This window comes from Muntiacus reevesi, chromosome 3 (genome assembly GCF_963930625.1).
Source record: "Muntiacus reevesi chromosome 3, mMunRee1.1, whole genome shotgun sequence".
In the NCBI taxonomy this organism is placed as follows: domain Eukaryota; kingdom Metazoa; phylum Chordata; class Mammalia; order Artiodactyla; family Cervidae; genus Muntiacus; species Muntiacus reevesi.
Genome location: NC_089251.1, coordinates 2,869,525 through 2,885,997, shown reverse-complemented (window position 1 = coordinate 2,885,997; position 16,473 = coordinate 2,869,525). Strand labels below are relative to the sequence as shown.

Genomic DNA, 16,473 nt, shown 5'->3' with positions numbered 1-16,473 from the left:
TCGTGATCGTGACCCCCGTTACCAGAAAAATTTGTATAACAGGAGACTTCCTGTTAATTGATTCAAAGCTCAATGGTACATTTTTTCATCAAAATTTTATATATCCAGTCTGAAGAATTTCCAGAAATCAGATGGGATAGGCCGCGCATTCTCATTCATGGAATTTTCTGAATTTGTATCAAAAGACTGGGTGTGTGTCGCTTTAAAATGGAGACACATCTTGGAAGCTGAAGCTAATGAAAGTTGGATACAGTATTGGTTGGAACTGACTTAACGTCACTCAGCAGGATCTGTGGAGAACACTTAGCTGGGGCCGAGCGTGGGTACAGACGCAAACATGGGACGGGGCCGGGTGAGGCTGAGCTGCCCCTCACAGCGACAGCCTGTGCTCGCAAGAGCCTTGCAAGAACAGGTGTGCAAGACTGGTCTTTCTAGGACCCAATCTTTGGCCAGAAAGAGCTTAAGATTCAATATATGCATTTATTTAAAAATATAAATATGGAAAAATAAATAATTTAAAAGACTAGATTGAATGCCCCTAGATTTTCCCACATTCAAAGCCTATGCTTTTTTTTTGTTTGTTTTTATGAGATGGGGTGTAAGCCACAAGGCAGTAACGGGCTCTAAATCTTTTAAGAAAAAAAGACAGGGCGGCCTCGGCCAGCAAAGTGGCAACACCCCGCACTTCCAGCGGCTGCTCCGGGCCGGAAGTGGTCCCTCACGCTCCTGCTGCTCTGGGCTGCCGTGACCTCGGCAGATGGACCCAACAGCTAGGGGGTAAAGCGAGGCAATTCATGGGCCTGAGCAGCGCCCCCTGCCCGCCACTGGGCGTCAGAAGGGCAGCTCTGGGTCTGGGTCGGCGGGCGGGGAGGCTGCTGCCAGTGGTGAAGCTGGGCGTGCACACGTGATGACGTAACGGGAGGTCAGGGCGCCTGCCCGCAGGGCGCGTGACCTGCGCTTGGCTAGCCCGACGCGGTCCTGCGCTGACGACCCCCACGGCGCGGGGAGGTCAGCGTTGGCCCCGCACAGCCCAGCCTGGGGCTCTGCGGGGCGTGCTGGTTCCGTCCCGGGCACCGCCTCTACCTGGGCCTTCCTCAGACACCCTCAGGAGACGGTGCAGATGGCGCTGGCGTGCTGGCTCTTGAGTGCCTGCTGCCTCTGGATCTCTCTGGAGATGCGTCTCTTGATTCCCAGCAGGTACAGCTCCCGGTCGAACTTCCCAGCAGCTAGCGGGATACTGGGGAGGAAGGGCCATCAGGAGGGCAGTGTCCTCCCGGCCCCGACCCCTGGGTGTCGGCCACAGGCGGGCGGCACGTGGAGGGGCTGGGCACAGCTGAGGCCTGGGTCCCCGGGGCTGCGCCCGGCCCTACCAGCCGCGAGCCGGGGGACGCTGCCTCCCGCCTGTGCCAGGCTGGCCCCATGGTAGGTAGCCCCCGCCGCCCACCAGCTGTTTTGGGGGCTGTGTGTCTGGGAGGCCTGGCTGGCTCAGGGTGTGGGCGAGGTCCCCACCCTCCGGTGCATCGCTCGCCTGACGCTGGCTTCTGACCCCCTAGGCAGCCATGTCCCCTCAGTGCGCCCAGAACCCCACTCCCCTCAGGGCATCGGGACATGCCGAGGCCAGGCTGTGCGCTCAGGCTGCCCCCCGCCCGGGGCCCGGGAGCGGGGGCATCCGGGGGGTACTGACTTGTCTCTCCCCGGCCTCACTTTGACCCGGAACAGGCCGTACACGGGGCGGTGGTCGGATGTCCTGATGCCGGGGCAGGAGGAGTACTTGACGGGGCAGATGTCGTCCTTGTGGCGGCTCCTGAACAGGACGCGGTCCTGCAGGCGGGCCCCGGGACAGTTGGCGGCGGGCGGGGCCGGCCTGCTCTTCCCTCGGCTGCCCTCCAGCAGAGTCCCCTTGCACGGAAGCCCCCGGGGGCCCGGCCCCCGCTCCCCAGCCGGCTCACCGTGTAGGACGGGGTCCTCTGCTTGGAGGTGGTGTCATACGAGTCCTTCCCCACGTCGAACTTGTACGACGGCAGGAAGTGGATGTCCGGCTCCTGGAAGCCCTTGAAGATGGACCCTGAGAAGGGGCGTGGCCCCGACTCGGTGGCGGCTCAGGGCCAGCGCCACCGCGCCCCTTGAGCCCCCCAGCCGCCGCGGCGCCCGGCCCGCTCACCTCTCTGCATCTCGCGGGTGAGCTGGTCACGCTCCAGCAGGGCCTGCACGCTGGAGCCAAGGTCCTGCTTCAGGATGGCCTCCACGGCCGCCCGCCCCCCGCTCAGGCGGAAGTTGAAGTCTCCGAACCAGAAGACCTCGTCGAAGCGGGTGGTGACATCCGCTGGGGCGTTAGAGGCAGGCAAGTGTGTGAGACCCGCCCCCCTCTCCCCGTGTCTGCACCCCAACTCCAGGCCAGGACACTCCCGCACACCTCGCGGAAGCGGGTGGTGCCCAGGACCCCCTTGGGGCTCAGGGTCAGGGAGGCGCAGGGGCGGGGGGGGTGCCCATAGCTTTCTGTTCATGGGGTCACAGCTCGGGGAGCCTGGCGCCAGACCTTGCTTCAGGTTGGTGAGCGACTGCACTTTCCTGGCCTTGGTTCTCAAAGCTCTAACCATTCCTCTCCATTAAACCATCCAGAGAATGAGGGAAGTCGCCGTGTCTGGGGGAGGGTACAGCTGCTCACCAGCGTCAGAGCGGTAGGGGCTGGTGTCCGGCACGTTCTTGGGCAGGGCCAGGCCCTGGACGGTCTTGCTGTAGTCCACCAGCCGCTCACCCACCTTCCCGTCTCCAGCTGCAAGGACAGCAGGGTGGGGCCTCTCCACAGGCAGATTTCTGAGCCCAAGGTTGGTGCCTGGGGGTCGGTCCGAGACAGACCCCCCACCCAGCAAGGTCTAATCACCCAGCATCTGCACCGTGACCCTCCCCTCGAGAGGTCTGGGGCCTACAGGTGAAGGGGGGCCTACAGGTGAAGGGGGCCTACAGGTGAAGCACTTACAGGTGAAGTGGGACGTGATGAAGAGCAGGGAGGTGCCGAAGAAGGTGAAGCTGACGCCCAGGGCCCCCTTGGTCTTGATCTGGGACACGATGCGGGTGGTCACCGTGGAGCTCTCCACCTCTGCGCGGGAGGAGCAGGGCTGACCCAGGCTGTCCCCGGGGGTCGGCCAGGCTGCCCGCCCCCAGCCTGCACATCCGCCTGGGGCGCCCACCTGAGCAGAACCAGATGAGGTCCCTGCGGATGAGCACGGACATATAGAGCGCGCCGTGGGCTGCCGAGTACAGCATGACGTAGTGCGGGCCCAGCGTCTCCTGCAGCCGCGTCTCCCACTCCCGCCTGTGGGGCAGCAGGGGCAGTCAGAGCTGCACAGCTCGAGGGCAAGCCTGCGCCGCCTCCTGCGTCTCCGTCACGCCACGGGTCCTCCGCTGCCTCCCAGAGGCCAAGAGCAGGAGCCCCGGGAGGTGGGAGGGGGGCCACCCTCCCTGGAGCCCAGACTCCGCCCCCCAGGGTCCGGAGCAGACCGGGCACCTCCACTCCGGCCAGACTGGTGCTGCCGCTGGTCTCTGCCGCGACCCTGCCCATCACCAGGTGAGCTGAGCACACAGCCGGGATGGGTGAGCGCTGATGCTCGGGGGCCGCGCCGCGCGGGGCCCGGAGCAGCTGTCTATTTACAAGACGCTCTGAGAGTCACGTTTCTTTTAAACTCTGTGCATCCCCACTCAAGAAGAAAGCGATCCCGGTTGAGCCCGGGCTTGACCACAGCCCATGTCACCCCTCACATGGGGGTCTCGGCCAAAGGACCGAGACCGCTTCACAGGACCGCGCGGGAGTGGCCGGTCGGGGATGCGGAGCCGGTGGGAAGCAGCAGGGGAGGCCCTGGCCCTACCTGTCGGAGCAGCCCTCCTGGACGCCCACGACATACAGGTCCTGGGCCAGGTCAGCCTCGGCCGGCAGCAGGAGCTCGTCCAGGTTCGGGGGCAGCTCCTGTGGAAAGGCAGCTGCTGGCAGGGGCTGCAGGGGCCCCACAGCGGGGGCTCCACTCCCGGGCATCCTTGCCCACCCACGGTGAGCCGCTGGCCCGGGCAGGTGGCCCACCCCTCCCTCAGCCTGTCCTCCATCCCTTGCTGGGGCCCACACACAGCAACTGTGCTGCCTCCGGCCCCCGGGCCTGGCTGCCCACAAGGGGACCCCCACACACCTCTGCCCTCACAGCAGCCCCGGGGAGGGAAGTGGGCACCTGGCCGGCAGTCTCCACGCCCCCACCTGCGGCGGCCCAGGCGCCCCGGGCCCCAGGTGCAGGCCAGGCCATGGACGGCCCAGGGCTCCCCGTGGACAGCAGAGCCAGAAGCCCGGGCACCTGCCTGCACTTCTGTTCAGGGGGTGGCTTTGTGGGGGTTCTGGCCTGAAGCAGCCCCACCCGCCACCATGAACAACGGCAGCCCGGGACGCGGCCACGTCCGTTCTTCGGATGAGACGCGCTAAGACGCGCTTCAGCGCGCACGGGCGACAGGAGGCACTCCAGACGGGGCCGGGGGCCCCGCTGGGCATTAGGTCGCCCGCCGTCTAGAGGAAGCCGGCCAGCCCCAGAGTCGGAGCCTCCCGCACGTCGGGGCGGACACCCCAGCTGTAGGAAGGGACCCCCCAGGAGACACGGGGTGGCTGGAGAGAAAGCCCCCGCTGGGCTCCCCCAGAAATCAGCGTGTGAACCGCACGCCCCCTGGCTGCATCGCTCCGGGCCGCCAGCTCACAGGCGGGATGGAGGACATGAGCCCCGACCACGGCAACACACGGCGGGAGACAGACCCAGACCACGGCGTGGACGCCCGCCCGCGGTGCGCATCGGGGCACCGTGTCCCCACACGCTTGTTGGCACTCGCACGAGTGGCCCGGGGCAACTAGAACAGCAGGGCCGCGTGGTAGGGGAAGGGTATGGCCACCTGGAGGCCAGGTGGCTGTCAGGAAATCTCTGCTCCTTCCTTCCAAACCTGCTGTTAGCCTACAACAGCTCTAGAACGTACAGCGTCCCTGCAAACCGAAGCATTCGTGCCGTCTGAAGCAGTGGAGAGGTGGGCGAGAGACGCTGTGACGGCCGGGAGGCTCCTCTGCGCACCCCGGGGAAGACTCCAGAAGGAGCCCCGCCCCGTCCCACGTGGGGCCGGCGCCTGCTCACCTTCTGGCCCTGCATGTTCCATGTGGCCACGAACAGGGCCACGGTCCGGTCCGGGAAGTAACGGGCCAGCTCATCCGCCCCCATCAGGGCCCCGCTCGCCAGGAGGCTCCCCTCCAGGTAGCTCCTGCAGAGATGGGCCAGATTGAGCTGGGGGTCGCAGCAGATGGACCCAGAGAGGGGCTGGGAGCAGGACACATCTCTGGGGCGGGAGCCCCTCCCAGAGCTGGAGTGGCCTCAGGACCCTGGCGGGGGACGGGGGGAGCACAGTGCGGAGAGCCCCTGCAGTCTCGGGAAACCTGCCATGTCCATGGCTCTACAGACACCCGCAGGCTCCTGGCCTCCAGAGAGGAAGGGACAGGCAGGGGACGTTTGGGGCTTGTCGGGGGACCCTCTAAGGGCAAGGCCCTGGAAGGGCTGCAGAGGTTGAGGTGGGCTCCTGGACTGTAAGCAGACGTGGGGGGCACGCCCTTCTCCAGGGCTCCGGCCTCCGCCTCGCCATCCGGCCCTGGGAGCTTGTAGAGGCTGCCCAGGATGCCTCAGTCTTCGCAGGTTCAATCCACTGTAGGCTCTCACAGAATAACCCATGCAAACGGTGCAAAGAGTCAAACACCGCCGCAGAGTCCTTGCAGGGCCTCTGCCCTCACAGGGCTGTCTGCCTGTCTCCACTTAGCCCGAGAGCAGCCTCACACGGGCCCAGGTGCCAGGGAGACTTCATTCAGGGACAAACCTGAGATTCGTGTAATTTCCACACGTCCACGAAAGACTGTTAGTACTGCCTTGGTTTTTTTTTTTCCTTCCCAACTGTGTGAAAACCGTTTCCCTTGGACCCGTGACAAGGACTGTGCCTGACTGATCAGGTTCCCAAAGACGGAGGGGAACGCACAGGCTCAAACGTCCAGGCTCAACCAGTGCATCCTAAAGGAGATCAGTCCTGAATATTCATTGGAAGGACTGATGCTGAAGCTGAAACTCCAATACTTTGGCCACCTGATGTGAAGAGCTGACCAGTTCAAACATCTCACTTGTTCTTGTCATTCCCTCTTGCTTAGAAGACCATAGACCCTGGCTTGCAGAGATAGGCACCAATCCCTTGGAAGGAGATGAAGTGAGTCCAGTCCTTACAAGCTCTGCAGGACAAGAGCTCGTGGATGTCAGGAGGCAGGCGCCTCCCTGAGGCCACCCCATATTGAGGACCCCGTCGGGCTGCCTGCGGGGGCTGCCTTCTCCAAACCAGCCCCGTCCACAGTGTGAGCAGAAGGCAGCCCCGCAAGGGCACAGTTCATAGGCCCGGGCTGTGTGCCGCCCACAGGCTGAGACTCGAGCCTGCATTTTCAGTGTTACTATCACTCCTTTTTAATCAACGACATGGTTTGCTTATTTGGCTGTCATGGCTCTGGTGAAACAAGGAGATCCAACCCGTCCATCCCAAAGGAGATCAGTCCTGGGTGTTCATCGGAAGGACTGATGCTGAAGCTGAAACTCCAGTATTTTGGTCACCTGATGCGAAGAGCTGACTCATTGGAAAAGACCCTGAATCTGGGAGGGATTGAGGGCAGGAGGAGAAGGGGACAACAGAGGATGAGATGGTTGGATGGCATCACTGACTCAGTGGACATGAGTCTGGGTAAACTCCGGGAGTTGGTGATGGACAGGGAGGCCTGGTGTGCTGCAGTCCATGGGGTCGCAAAGAGTCGGACACGACTGAGAGAGTGAACTGAACTGGGTCTTAGTTGCGGCACGTAGGCGCTTCCATCTTCGCTATGCGGGATCTTTAGTTGCGGCACACCAATTCTTCACTGTGGCACGTGGGATTTGGTTCCCTGACCGGGGATTGAACCCAGTCCCCCGGGACTCGGAGTGCAGTCTTAGCCACTGGACCACCAGGGAAATCACCTACATTTTTCAGTGGCTGGGGAAAACAAGTATTTTTGTGCCAAGGGAAAATGACCTGAAACTCACATTTCGGCCTCCTTGAACAAAGTGTTCCTTTGTCCACAACACTACGCTATTGGTGTGTGTGGCCTGGGGCTGCTTTTTCATCCCCACAGCAGAGGTTAACACTTGCCAGAGACCGCGTAGCTCAGACTCGAAACAGTCACTGGGCTGGATTCGAGGGGTGCACCGGCGGGGGGGGGCAGCCATGGCAGAGCTCCCCCCGCCCCCCGGGGGGCCTTGGCATCACATCGGGGGTGGGCGGCGTGGGGCCCCCAAGTCAGGGCAGTGGCCAGAAGCGCGCCTCAAACCACCCGCCCAGCCCTGGCCGACAAGTCAGGAGGCATGAGAGGCAGGTCCAGCGGCCGGGCCCAGCGTGGACGGGGCAGTGGGGGCAGGCAGGGAGGGCACAGCATGACTTCTGAGTCACAGCCTGGGCAGCACAGCATGGCCCTGAGCCCAAGCTCCTGGAAAAAACAGGCCAGCAGACAGCCGGCGGCTGTGGGCGGATTGGGCTAGAAGCCCCTGGGGACCGGGTCTGGTGTGCCCCGAGGCTCTGGGTCAGGGCCGGGGGTTCAGAGGTGGAGATGGGGCAGCACCTGCCTCCCCTTCAAGATATAAATTAGGCGATAATTAGGACTAACCACTCAAGCCCTGTGAAGCTGGACAGCCAGCATCCTCCTTGCCCACAGGGTCGGGGGCCGAGCCCTGCACGTTAGGAAACGCTGGGGCGCTCCTGAGCATCAAGGACAGAGGTCGGGCTTCTGCCTGCGCCCCTCCCTGCTGGAGGTGGGCCACAGGGACCCTCCCCTGGGGGCAGCCTGGCCACGCCCCTGGGGCCCCCCAGCCCCATCCAGCTCTCCATTCTGGAAGAGTGCCAGCAGGTGCTAGCGGCACGGCTGCCTCCCACTGGTCCTCAGCAAAAGGACTGTGTGGACACAGGTCCCGGGACACACCTGAGTCGTGGGCCCGCCTGCACACGCACACGAGGGCTGCTCCTGACAAGAGCAAGAAACAGGAAGGAAAACAGGCCCGCCCCGCGTGCAGAGGGGTCTGCGCACTGACCGGCTACGTTTCACAGGAGCCCGGGGGGCTGAGACGCAGAAGTAGAGGCTGGGGAGGGGTGCGGCTGGGAGAGGGGGGTGGAAGGAGACAGCCCACACATGCTCTCAGGAGAACCTGCCCACGGCTCTCACGGGGCCTCTGAGGGTTCCCCGAGGCCCGAGGCCGCCTCCCCCGGGGCCCTACCTGCTCCGGACGTCCTTGGCACGGATGGGCGCCAGGAGGCTGAAGGTGGACCTGGACGAGTGAAGGGAGCAGTCGTCGCAGGCCAGGGGGCTCGGGGGCCGGCCGGGGCCCAGGCTGCTGTGCACCCGGAACAGCCTAGCCTGCGGCCGGAGCTTGCAGTCGGCGTGATCCGGGTCCACCTTGTTCGCTGTCCGCAGGCCTTTGGAGGCCACGTTGCGGCCCATGGCGGGCAGCGGGCGCGGGGAAAGCAGACTGGCCAGCCGAGGGGCACTCCCGGCCGAGGCGCCTTCCCGGTGCAGCAGGTCCAGGGACGTGCTGATCATCCCGGAAAGACAGTTTCCCCATGAGGAGGGCCCCCCACTGCCCGGGGCCCTGCGAGCCGTGGGGATCTCCTGCAGGGAGGCGCTCAGGCAAGGCGGGGAGCCGCTGCGGGCGGGGGTCCTGGGGGTCTCGTCCTGCAGGGAGCCCCCCGAGGGGCTGGCCCCGTTCCGCACAGTCAGGTCCTCACGGCTGGTTCGAAAACGCCTCTTTCTCCAGCCCTTCTCATCCAGGGATAGCGCCCGCTCCAGCCTGGGCCTCGGGGGTGGCGGCTTCGGGGTGAATGGTCTCGCTTGGGCCTGTGGGTCCTCGTTGCTGACTTGCTCTGGGGTGTCCAGGGGGAGCTCTGGGCTCCTCTCGGGTCCCTGACGGTCGCCAGCAGCCGGGGACCCCAGGCAGGGGACAGGCTCTTCATCACTGCTCGGAAGCAGTCCCTTGAGCATGCTGCCTTCAGGATGCAGACACCTCTGGGGAGTGGGCTGCTGGGAGGCGGCCTCTGAGTGCCCCAAGCTCGCCAACTTGGATGGCATAGTCCGGGGGGCCAGCCCTCAGGGCTGGGGGCAGCCTGGCTGACCCGGGAAACGGCTCCTCTGGGTGCTGCTGCCCACGCCCAGGGTCAGGGCCGCGTGCTCAGCCGTGGCTGGCGGGGTCGCAGAGCAGAGGCATGGCAGCAGCTCCCCCTCAGGCCTGGGGTGGTCCGGCTCGCACAGGACCTGCTGCTGCATAGCTGGGAGCCCCAAAGGTCCGGAGTCCCAAGAAAGTACCTAAGGGAACACCCTGCAATTAGCCTTCATCACCGGGGTGGTGATGCCATTTAATGATCCTGAAGGAAAGCACGGGTCAGCGTGACAGAGCGGACAGGTCATCAGCGGCCGAGCAAGAACAAGCATTTAGGCATCCCGGTCCGCTGGCTCCTCCCAGGAGACAGGTGAAAAGTCCAGCATCTTAGGATGGAGGGAAGCCCCCCTTGCAGGCGGTGGGGGGGTGGGCGGGGGCACGACCAGGGGCCCAAGGAGCGAGAATTCCCGCCCCAAAGGAGTTGGCGCAGCCTCGGAGGGGGACCCGGACCAAGCCCATTTCTCACCCCCCACCCCCACCCCGCGGGGTCAGACGGCCCTAACTCGCTCACCTGCGCGCCCACCACCATCGCTCGGCCCGCAGATCCCGCCCCGAGAGCAGGCGACCCCGAGCAGGTCTGCGGCCCGGCCGCGGAGGCCCCTGACTCAGGATTGGCGAGTCTGGCCCGGCCGGTTGCGCGCTCCCCAAGGTAACAACCGTCCGGAGCCGCGGGGCTGGAGACGGGGTGGGGGGGACGAGACCCGCGCCCGGGATCCTGGCGCGACACGGACCCCCGCGCCCCGCTCCGCGCCGGGGAATCCGGCGACCCGATCCCGCGCCAAGGACCCGTGCGCCCGGACTCCAACCCCGGGGTCGCCCCGCCCCGTCCTCGAGCCCAGCTTAGGGGTCGCCCCGCCTAAGGCCTCCGCGCTCCCGCCCAGGGGTCACTCGGCGCCTAGGTCTGCTGGCCCCGTATCCCCGCCATGGACTTTCTCCAGGACTGCCGCCCCCGCCCGGGGTCATCGCGCCCCGTGCCCCCACCTCTTGATGCCGCCAGCTCCCCAGCTCCGCGGGCTTCGGCGGCCGCTCCCCGGCAACCGGCGGGCAGGGCGGCCTGGATCCCGGTGCCCGCAGCGGCCACTGGCGGCCGGAGGACCTAGGCGCGTGGAGCGAGGGCCGAAGGCCGAGGGCGGAGGGCGCCCTCGGGTGGGCGCCGGGAGCGCCGGCCGCTTCCTCCCCACTAGCCTAGCTCGCGCCCCGCCCCCACCCCGCCCCCCGGACCCGCCCCTTTTCTCCGTTTTTGACCGGTGAGGACCCTGGAGCGGACTGGAGCCTAGAGCAAAGCGCTACCCTGGTCCCTCTTCACTGCCCTCAGGATGGGTTTTCCTATCAGGCCTGCCCACCACCCATCGGAGAGGAACCCCTTTCTCCGGGGGGCCCCTAGCGGACGGGTCTGGCAGAGGGACAGAAAGTAGTGGCCCAGGGAGCCCTAGCAGCCAATCCAGTTGCAGACGAGGCCCAGATCCCCAAAGGCTTCAATAAACAAAAGGAGACAGGGTGAAAGGGCTTGAGAGCGCAAAATATTTTATTTAACAATTTGCATTTAGGAAAAATAGCAGCTCCCACCTCGGAGGAAGCTTCTTGAATCAAAACTCGCTGGCGGTGGACACAGACAACAGGCAGGGCGGTGCCCGGCAGGTCTCAGCCTGGGGGTCGCACTAGCGCTGCCCCTGGACATGAGACTGCCCGCCGGTGAGGCCGGCCCCTCCCAAAGGGACACAACTGTGACGCGGCCTGGAAACTGTTCTGCGGGTCCCTCTGAGACGACCCAGTGGACCCGAGGGCCCTGTGCTGACCCCACCCCACCCGAGCCCGGACACTTGGATTAAAACCCAACAAACCACGTCCCCCAGCGTTCTACAGAAATTATTTCCTAATGATTTTTATAAATATTTAAATCTTTTCTTTAGTCCCTTTAGACTGAACAAGAAGAATGAACAGTTTTGAGAACAGTCGATGAAGCCTTAAAGCTGAGGCTGCCATGAGGTCATCGTCCTGTGCGGGTTCACAGGCTGAGTCAGCAGCTGAGCCGCTGACAAGTCCGGGGTCAGAAAGGTCGGACTCTGGAGCTTCAGACAAGAAACAGCTGCAAGCCACTTTCTTCAGGATGTTACCAGCTCCCTAAGCGACGCAGCGATGAGAGGCAGCAGTCAGCTGGCAACACTGCCGGGACCAGCCGCGGGAAGCAGGGCCCGGAGGGTCCACAGAAAAACCCAAACCAACCCTGGAGTCCCAGCTGCGACGCTGGACCCGTCACTCAGAACAGCTCCGTCCCAGCCGGTCCCTCTGACTGCTGGAAGCCTCCTGATCCTGGTGAGGCCACAGGACACCACGCAGAGCTGGGCACGTCTTGGCTCCAGGAGGTAAAACACATGTCAGGAGCGAGGGCTGCTCTCAAAACCTAATGAAACTGCTGCTAAAGGAAGCCCAGTTTCCTGAGACGAAGCACCCTTCCAGGCTCAACAACATGGAGGGGGGCTGACCTGACCGCCTCTGGGTACAGGGCAGGCAGGCGAGCTCCTCTCTGAGTCAAAGGTGCACGGTCTCCTCCTGGCATCTGAAAGGACCTCTGGGCTTTATTTGGCAACGATTCACCATACGGTTTTGAGAGGTGCCTTAGTTACTGAGAAGCGAAATCCTCCTGCAGCCAAGATGGCTCCAGCTTCACCAAGCGTCATGTCCTCAAGTGACTGCAAACGGTGGATCCTTAAATCGTTCCTTTGGGTCAAAGAGTCACTCTTCATCCAGCATCTTGAAGGTGTGGAATTAATGTTGGAACGCTCCGTAAGTCACTTCTGAGTCGCTGCGTTCACGTCCATCTGGGGACAGACTGGAGTCGCAGGCCATCGGCCTGAGCCCTTGGCGAACAGCCACCTCTCGTCCTGGTGCCGCTCCAGGACACGGCCTTTCTAGCTTAACGCCGGGTACTTCCTCTGGCCAATCCTCCCCGTCCTTGAGCTTCCTGAGGCGGCAGGGCCCTGAAACAACAGGGACAGGAATGAGGTCCGCACGCTGGCCCCAGGGGGCCGCGGAACAAGCAGAACAGACAGCTGGTCTCAACGAACAGGTGTGTGCTGCCGTGTCATGCCAGCCCAGGTCCCTGACTGAGGCAGGGTGGTGGGGTGAGGCCGCGCCCACAGCCGGGTCTGAGGAGCCCCAACCGGTGAAGGGGGAGGCAGGGAGCGCCTGGGGAGGCGGCACTGGGCCCCAGGAAAACCCTAACCCAAGTGCAAGTCAAGGAAGTTTTGTGAAGGCATCCGCAAGGTGAAGATCCAGCAGAGAAGACCCCCTCAGCTGTGGACTGGAGATGCAGATGGCGGCTGGGAGCAGGGAGGGCGCAGTCATGGGGGCCCGCCCCGAGGGAGACAGAGGTTGGGAACCCCAGGTGGCGAGGGCAGGGTCTGCCTTGGGTCAGGGGAGGTAAAGCCAAGACCTCCCGGCAGACCCCCTCCTCTACTGCGTCCCAAGACTGCCCCCACCTCCTGTCCACTCTCTCCAGGCCAGAGCCTGGGAGGGAGACAAATGAAAGGAAGCATTTCCTGCCTGAAGGCTACCAGCCACCAGGTGAAGAGGAGCCAAGGTCAGCACGGGAGGGGTCAGCCCCACCCCAGGGCGGCGGCAGCAGGAAACTGCTGGGGCGCCCAGCCCCCTCCCCCGGGGCAGCACCGCCACCCCAGGGCAGCGGCCGAGCCGGGCAGACAGCGAGGGCACTTACTTGTGCAAACTGAGCCGGGTTGTAGAAGGGCACCGCGGCCCCAAGAGGGGCCCCCGCGGGCGCCGGAGCTCCGGGAGCCTGGGGAGCACAGAGGGAGGGCGTCTCACCCCCAGACCCAGCACAGCCGCTAGGCGTGCTTGCAAATACAGACACGGTTTCTGAGGAAGCGTTTGTCACGCTTTCAAAGACACCACAGAAGCAGGTCAAAGGCGCTTATTGCAGAACTACATTTAATTATTTAACGGGGCTCAGAAAAACAGTCAAACCAGGGCATGCACACGCAGCAGTGGGGGAGGGGAGCAGGTACTAGGGATCGCTCCAGACCGCAGGCGTCCAGCTACAAAATCCAGTGTGCCAGTTCACAAACGAACCAGTCCCAGGAAGTCCTTCTGCTGAGCCAAGGGAAAAGCTTAGTTCCACAACGCATGGAAAAGCTGAAGTATTCCTTTATTTCCCATACAGCCTGACCACAGGACAGCAGTCACCAGCTCACCCTGCCTGGCCTGAAACACTTTCCCCTGCTGATCAGAAAACAGAACCTCTGCTTTTGAAATAAGAGTGTCCTGATCCCAGTTGGCTTCTGATGCAGGCTACGCCTGTGACTAGTCCTTTAAAAAACTCAATTCACAAAGAGCACAACCACAGAACTAGTCCCTTCGCTGTGGGCATCTGGAGCCAGCCTGACCGTGGACGCGCCTGGATTCCGACACCACCCTCTGAGAACCTCGACAGAAAGGGACGCCGCACGCTCAGGCGAGTGAGGGCCGCGTGGCGACAGGTGGCGTCAGCAGCCGGGGCACAGTGAGCAGCAGAGCGACCTCGGGGGAAAGACGAGCCCCGCGCACACGGCCAGCCACAGGTACCTGGTCAAGATGCTGGCTCACTTCCCGCGATAACGAGCTCAGCGAGCTACAGCGCGAAAGCTACAAGACAGCAAGAACACAGACACAGACCGACAGCGGCGTCAGCGTGCGCGCCGCTGCTCCGCGCCAGCCGCTCGATCCCGAGGAGCTGCGCTGCCGCCCGAGTCAGTACAGCTCCGTGGGGAGAAGGCCTGAAACTCCTGTCTCATTGGCAGCTTTTACAGCAAAGGACCCGTGCGAGACGGAGATTTGCCTGGCCCTGGGCCCCGGGCGGCCTGAGCTCACGCTGCCCGAGGGACAGAGGAGAGCCCCGTAGATGGGCGCTCGCAGCCCTCCCTCTGGCCCACGCGCCCAAAGGACTCTGCGGACACACTCCGGTTCCTTAGTTTCTAAACTGCCCTGTCGCTGCCCGTTAACACCGTCTCAGAGACGCCATTCGGACAACGTGGCCCCGGGGCCCAGATTCTCCGCAGATGTGCCCCCCGGTGCGGTTTACCTCTCCTCCCTGGGAGCCATCCAACCCAGACGCTGGGAGTTCCGGTCCAGGGAGCGACACCACTGCAGGCCCGAACACCTGCCAGGACAGGGGGGGCTGCTACCAGCAAAGCCCGGTGAGCCGGGGCTCCCACGCGAGGCAGGACCACCCGCGATGAGCGCACGACCTCCCGGGGGGCCTTCTGAGAAGCCCTGCAGGTTCTGCACGGACCTGCTCCTCCAACCCGCATCGCACCCTTACTTACCGGGCACCTGCTGTGTGTCCCATGGTAGCCCTGCAACAGGCGCTGTGACCCCGTCCACGGGGCGGCACCCCGAGGCGCACAGGAGCTGAATGGCCCCATCCCCTGCCCCCACCTTTTCCTTTCAGCCTCGCCACACCGCTTGTGGGATCTCAGCTCCCCAACCAGGGACTGAACCCTTGCCCTGCAGGGGACGTACAGGGTCCTAACCGCTGGACCACCAGCCCCCCACCCCCAAACTTTAAATAGCTAAGTAATGGAGAACCAGAGCTGAAATCAAGCTCCATCCAACCTCAGATATCAAACTCTAAATGACTGTATTTCACACACACGAAAAAACCCTCTACACTTTAAAACGTCAGTAGGACAGTGTTCTCAGAGAACACACGCGTGGCCACCTCTCGGTGGAGCAGGAGGCTGACTTCCACTGCCCCCCACGCCCCCGCCCTGCACACGGCTCACCTTGGAATCTGAGGTGGGCTCCGGCCTGGCTGGCCCCTCCCTGCCGGCCCCCTCGGTGGACGGCACCTCCTCTGCATCTACAGGGAGACGGGGGATGGGGGGAGGCCCTCACTCATCCACACGGCCCTGGGGCCTGGGGGACTCAGCCCCGGGGGATGCGCTCCACATGCCCCCCCCACCCCCCCCACCCCCCCGCGCACACACACGCCTGCAGACAGCATGCTGGGCCTCGTGCTCTGCGTCCGCGGCACTCTTCTTGAAAGTGGGCCAAGGCCAGGGGCCCAGAAAGAGACCCAAGGTCAGCAGGCCGGGGGTGAACACCCCTGCTGAGTGGGCTGCGTACCTGCATTTGGGCCCAACAGGTGAGCTGGAATCGGAAGCGGTGCCAGAGGTGCAAAGAGGTCAGTGGGAGCCAGGGCTGACTCGCTCCGCTGGGGTCCCCCGGGGTTCAAGATGTCCACGTAACGTGCCCTGGTCCCAGCTATGACACAGAGAGGGGGCAAGGTCACCCCATGCCGTGGTCCCCGCTCCACCCTCCATGTGTCCAGGGAGCATGGTGACCCCACTTCCAGCCCCAGGGAGGCCGGGCTCTGACAGGGAGCCTCTCCCGGGGCCTACTGCTGAGGTGAGGGTCTCACTTCATGCCACGATGCCGCCAGGATGCCTTTCCAATTGATCGGATCCACCCTTCCAGGGCCATTCACTGCTCAGGAAGACGCGCACCCCCACCCCAGACTCATCCTCAGAGAACCAGCCCTCTTCTCGCGGGAGACAAACCATGCCTGACACACAGGTGGTCCCTGCTGGGCTCTGGAGTGCCTAGAGGACAAACAGACGACCCAGACGACCTAGCTTTTGGCTGGGCTTTGTTACCTGCTTTTCTAGAATACATGTTCACAGTGGGCCTGGGGGGCCCTCCGGGACCAGGGTGGGCAGCGTGTGGAGCCTTGGGAAGGGCAGCTGGAGGCGGGGGCGGAGCCTTCTTCTGCAGAAGGAAAGCCCACTTGGAGATCCGCCGCCCCACAGCTCCTGCCCTGGGGAGGACCTCCCCGCCCGGGGTCCCAGCGAACGCCTGGGTCTCAGCTCACCTCCTCCTCCGGCTCGTTGACATCCACCCATCGGTTCTTCTTCTCATCCCAGACAATCTGTCGGGGTTATGAAAAGTAAAAAGAAAACTCAGCACCACGAGGCGAGCAGAGTCAGACCCTGAGCACGCAAGAGGCACTGGCTCAGGTTCGCCGAGGGCTGAGATGCTTCATGCAGACAGCTGGACGCCCTGCTGCTGCAGACCCCCCGGCTCCTCAGGCCCACCTGGCAGGACTCACCGATTTGTTCTTGTCGTCTGGCAGATAGGCTTCTGTCCTTTTCTTCACAGGCAGCCAGCGGGAGAACCAGGATTCGCTGCTCTGAACAGAGAAACCACCAGAACGAGC

At 63.7% G+C, this 16,473-nt stretch overlaps 2 protein-coding genes across 12 annotated transcripts in view; both read right to left on the bottom strand.

The window, feature by feature from the left end:
• Nucleotides 1-460: 460 nt before the first annotated feature.
• On the bottom strand, nt 461-10,379 carry INPP5E (inositol polyphosphate-5-phosphatase E). Of its 5 annotated transcripts, none has more exons than XM_065928090.1 (11): nt 10,245-10,379; nt 8,328-9,409; nt 5,148-5,271; nt 3,864-3,961; nt 3,189-3,313; nt 2,978-3,097; nt 2,666-2,773; nt 2,162-2,323; nt 1,950-2,065; nt 1,685-1,821; nt 461-1,237 (listed from the first exon to the last, which is right to left on the bottom strand). In XM_065928090.1, the coding sequence occupies exons 2-11, from the start codon at nt 9,173-9,175 to the stop codon at nt 1,105-1,107; spliced, it is 1,971 nt and encodes a 656-aa protein (XP_065784162.1). In that variant the 5' UTR covers nt 9,176-9,409; nt 10,245-10,379; the 3' UTR covers nt 461-1,104. The 5 variants fall into 5 exon arrangements, with proteins under 5 accessions (XP_065784162.1, XP_065784164.1, XP_065784163.1 ...); XM_065928092.1 differs by having other exon boundaries at nt 1,727-1,821; XM_065928091.1 differs by lacking the exon at nt 10,245-10,379 and adding an exon at nt 9,775-10,206.
• Nucleotides 10,380-10,761: 382 nt separating this feature from the next.
• Nucleotides 10,762-16,473, bottom strand: part of SEC16A (SEC16 homolog A, endoplasmic reticulum export factor) — a 31,095-nt gene continuing 25,383 nt past the window's right edge. For 4 of the 7 annotated variants that reach the window (XM_065928068.1, XM_065928071.1, XM_065928067.1 and 1 more), the window contains 9 exons: nt 16,366-16,446; nt 16,129-16,185; nt 15,914-16,025; nt 15,384-15,521; nt 15,041-15,117; nt 14,338-14,415; nt 13,842-13,901; nt 12,979-13,056; nt 10,762-12,241 (listed from right to left, as the gene is read on the bottom strand). In XM_065928068.1, the coding sequence (XP_065784140.1) occupies nt 12,173-12,241; nt 12,979-13,056; nt 13,842-13,901; nt 14,338-14,415; nt 15,041-15,117; nt 15,384-15,521; nt 15,914-16,025; nt 16,129-16,185; nt 16,366-16,446 (750 nt within the window). In that variant the 3' untranslated portion in view covers nt 10,762-12,172. The remainder of the gene's footprint in view (nt 12,242-12,978; nt 13,057-13,841; nt 13,902-14,337; nt 14,416-15,040; nt 15,118-15,383; nt 15,522-15,913; nt 16,026-16,128; nt 16,186-16,365; nt 16,447-16,473) is intronic. The other 3 variants (XM_065928069.1, XM_065928072.1, XM_065928073.1) reach the window with 3 other exon arrangements.

Bases quoted from the DNA above. Each gene is read 5' to 3' on its own strand.
- INPP5E (XM_065928090.1), bottom strand. From the start codon at position 9,175: ATGCCATCCAAGTTGGCGAGCTTGGGGCACTCAGAGGCCGCCTCCCAG. The intron at 2,324-2,665 runs GTGAGCAGCTGT...CTAACGCCCCAG, and splicing joins CCCCTACCGCTCTGACGCTG to CGGATGTCACCACCCGCTTC. The intron at 1,822-1,949 runs GTGAGCCGGCTG...GCCCGCCTGCAG, and splicing joins AGAGGACCCCGTCCTACACG to GACCGCGTCCTGTTCAGGAG.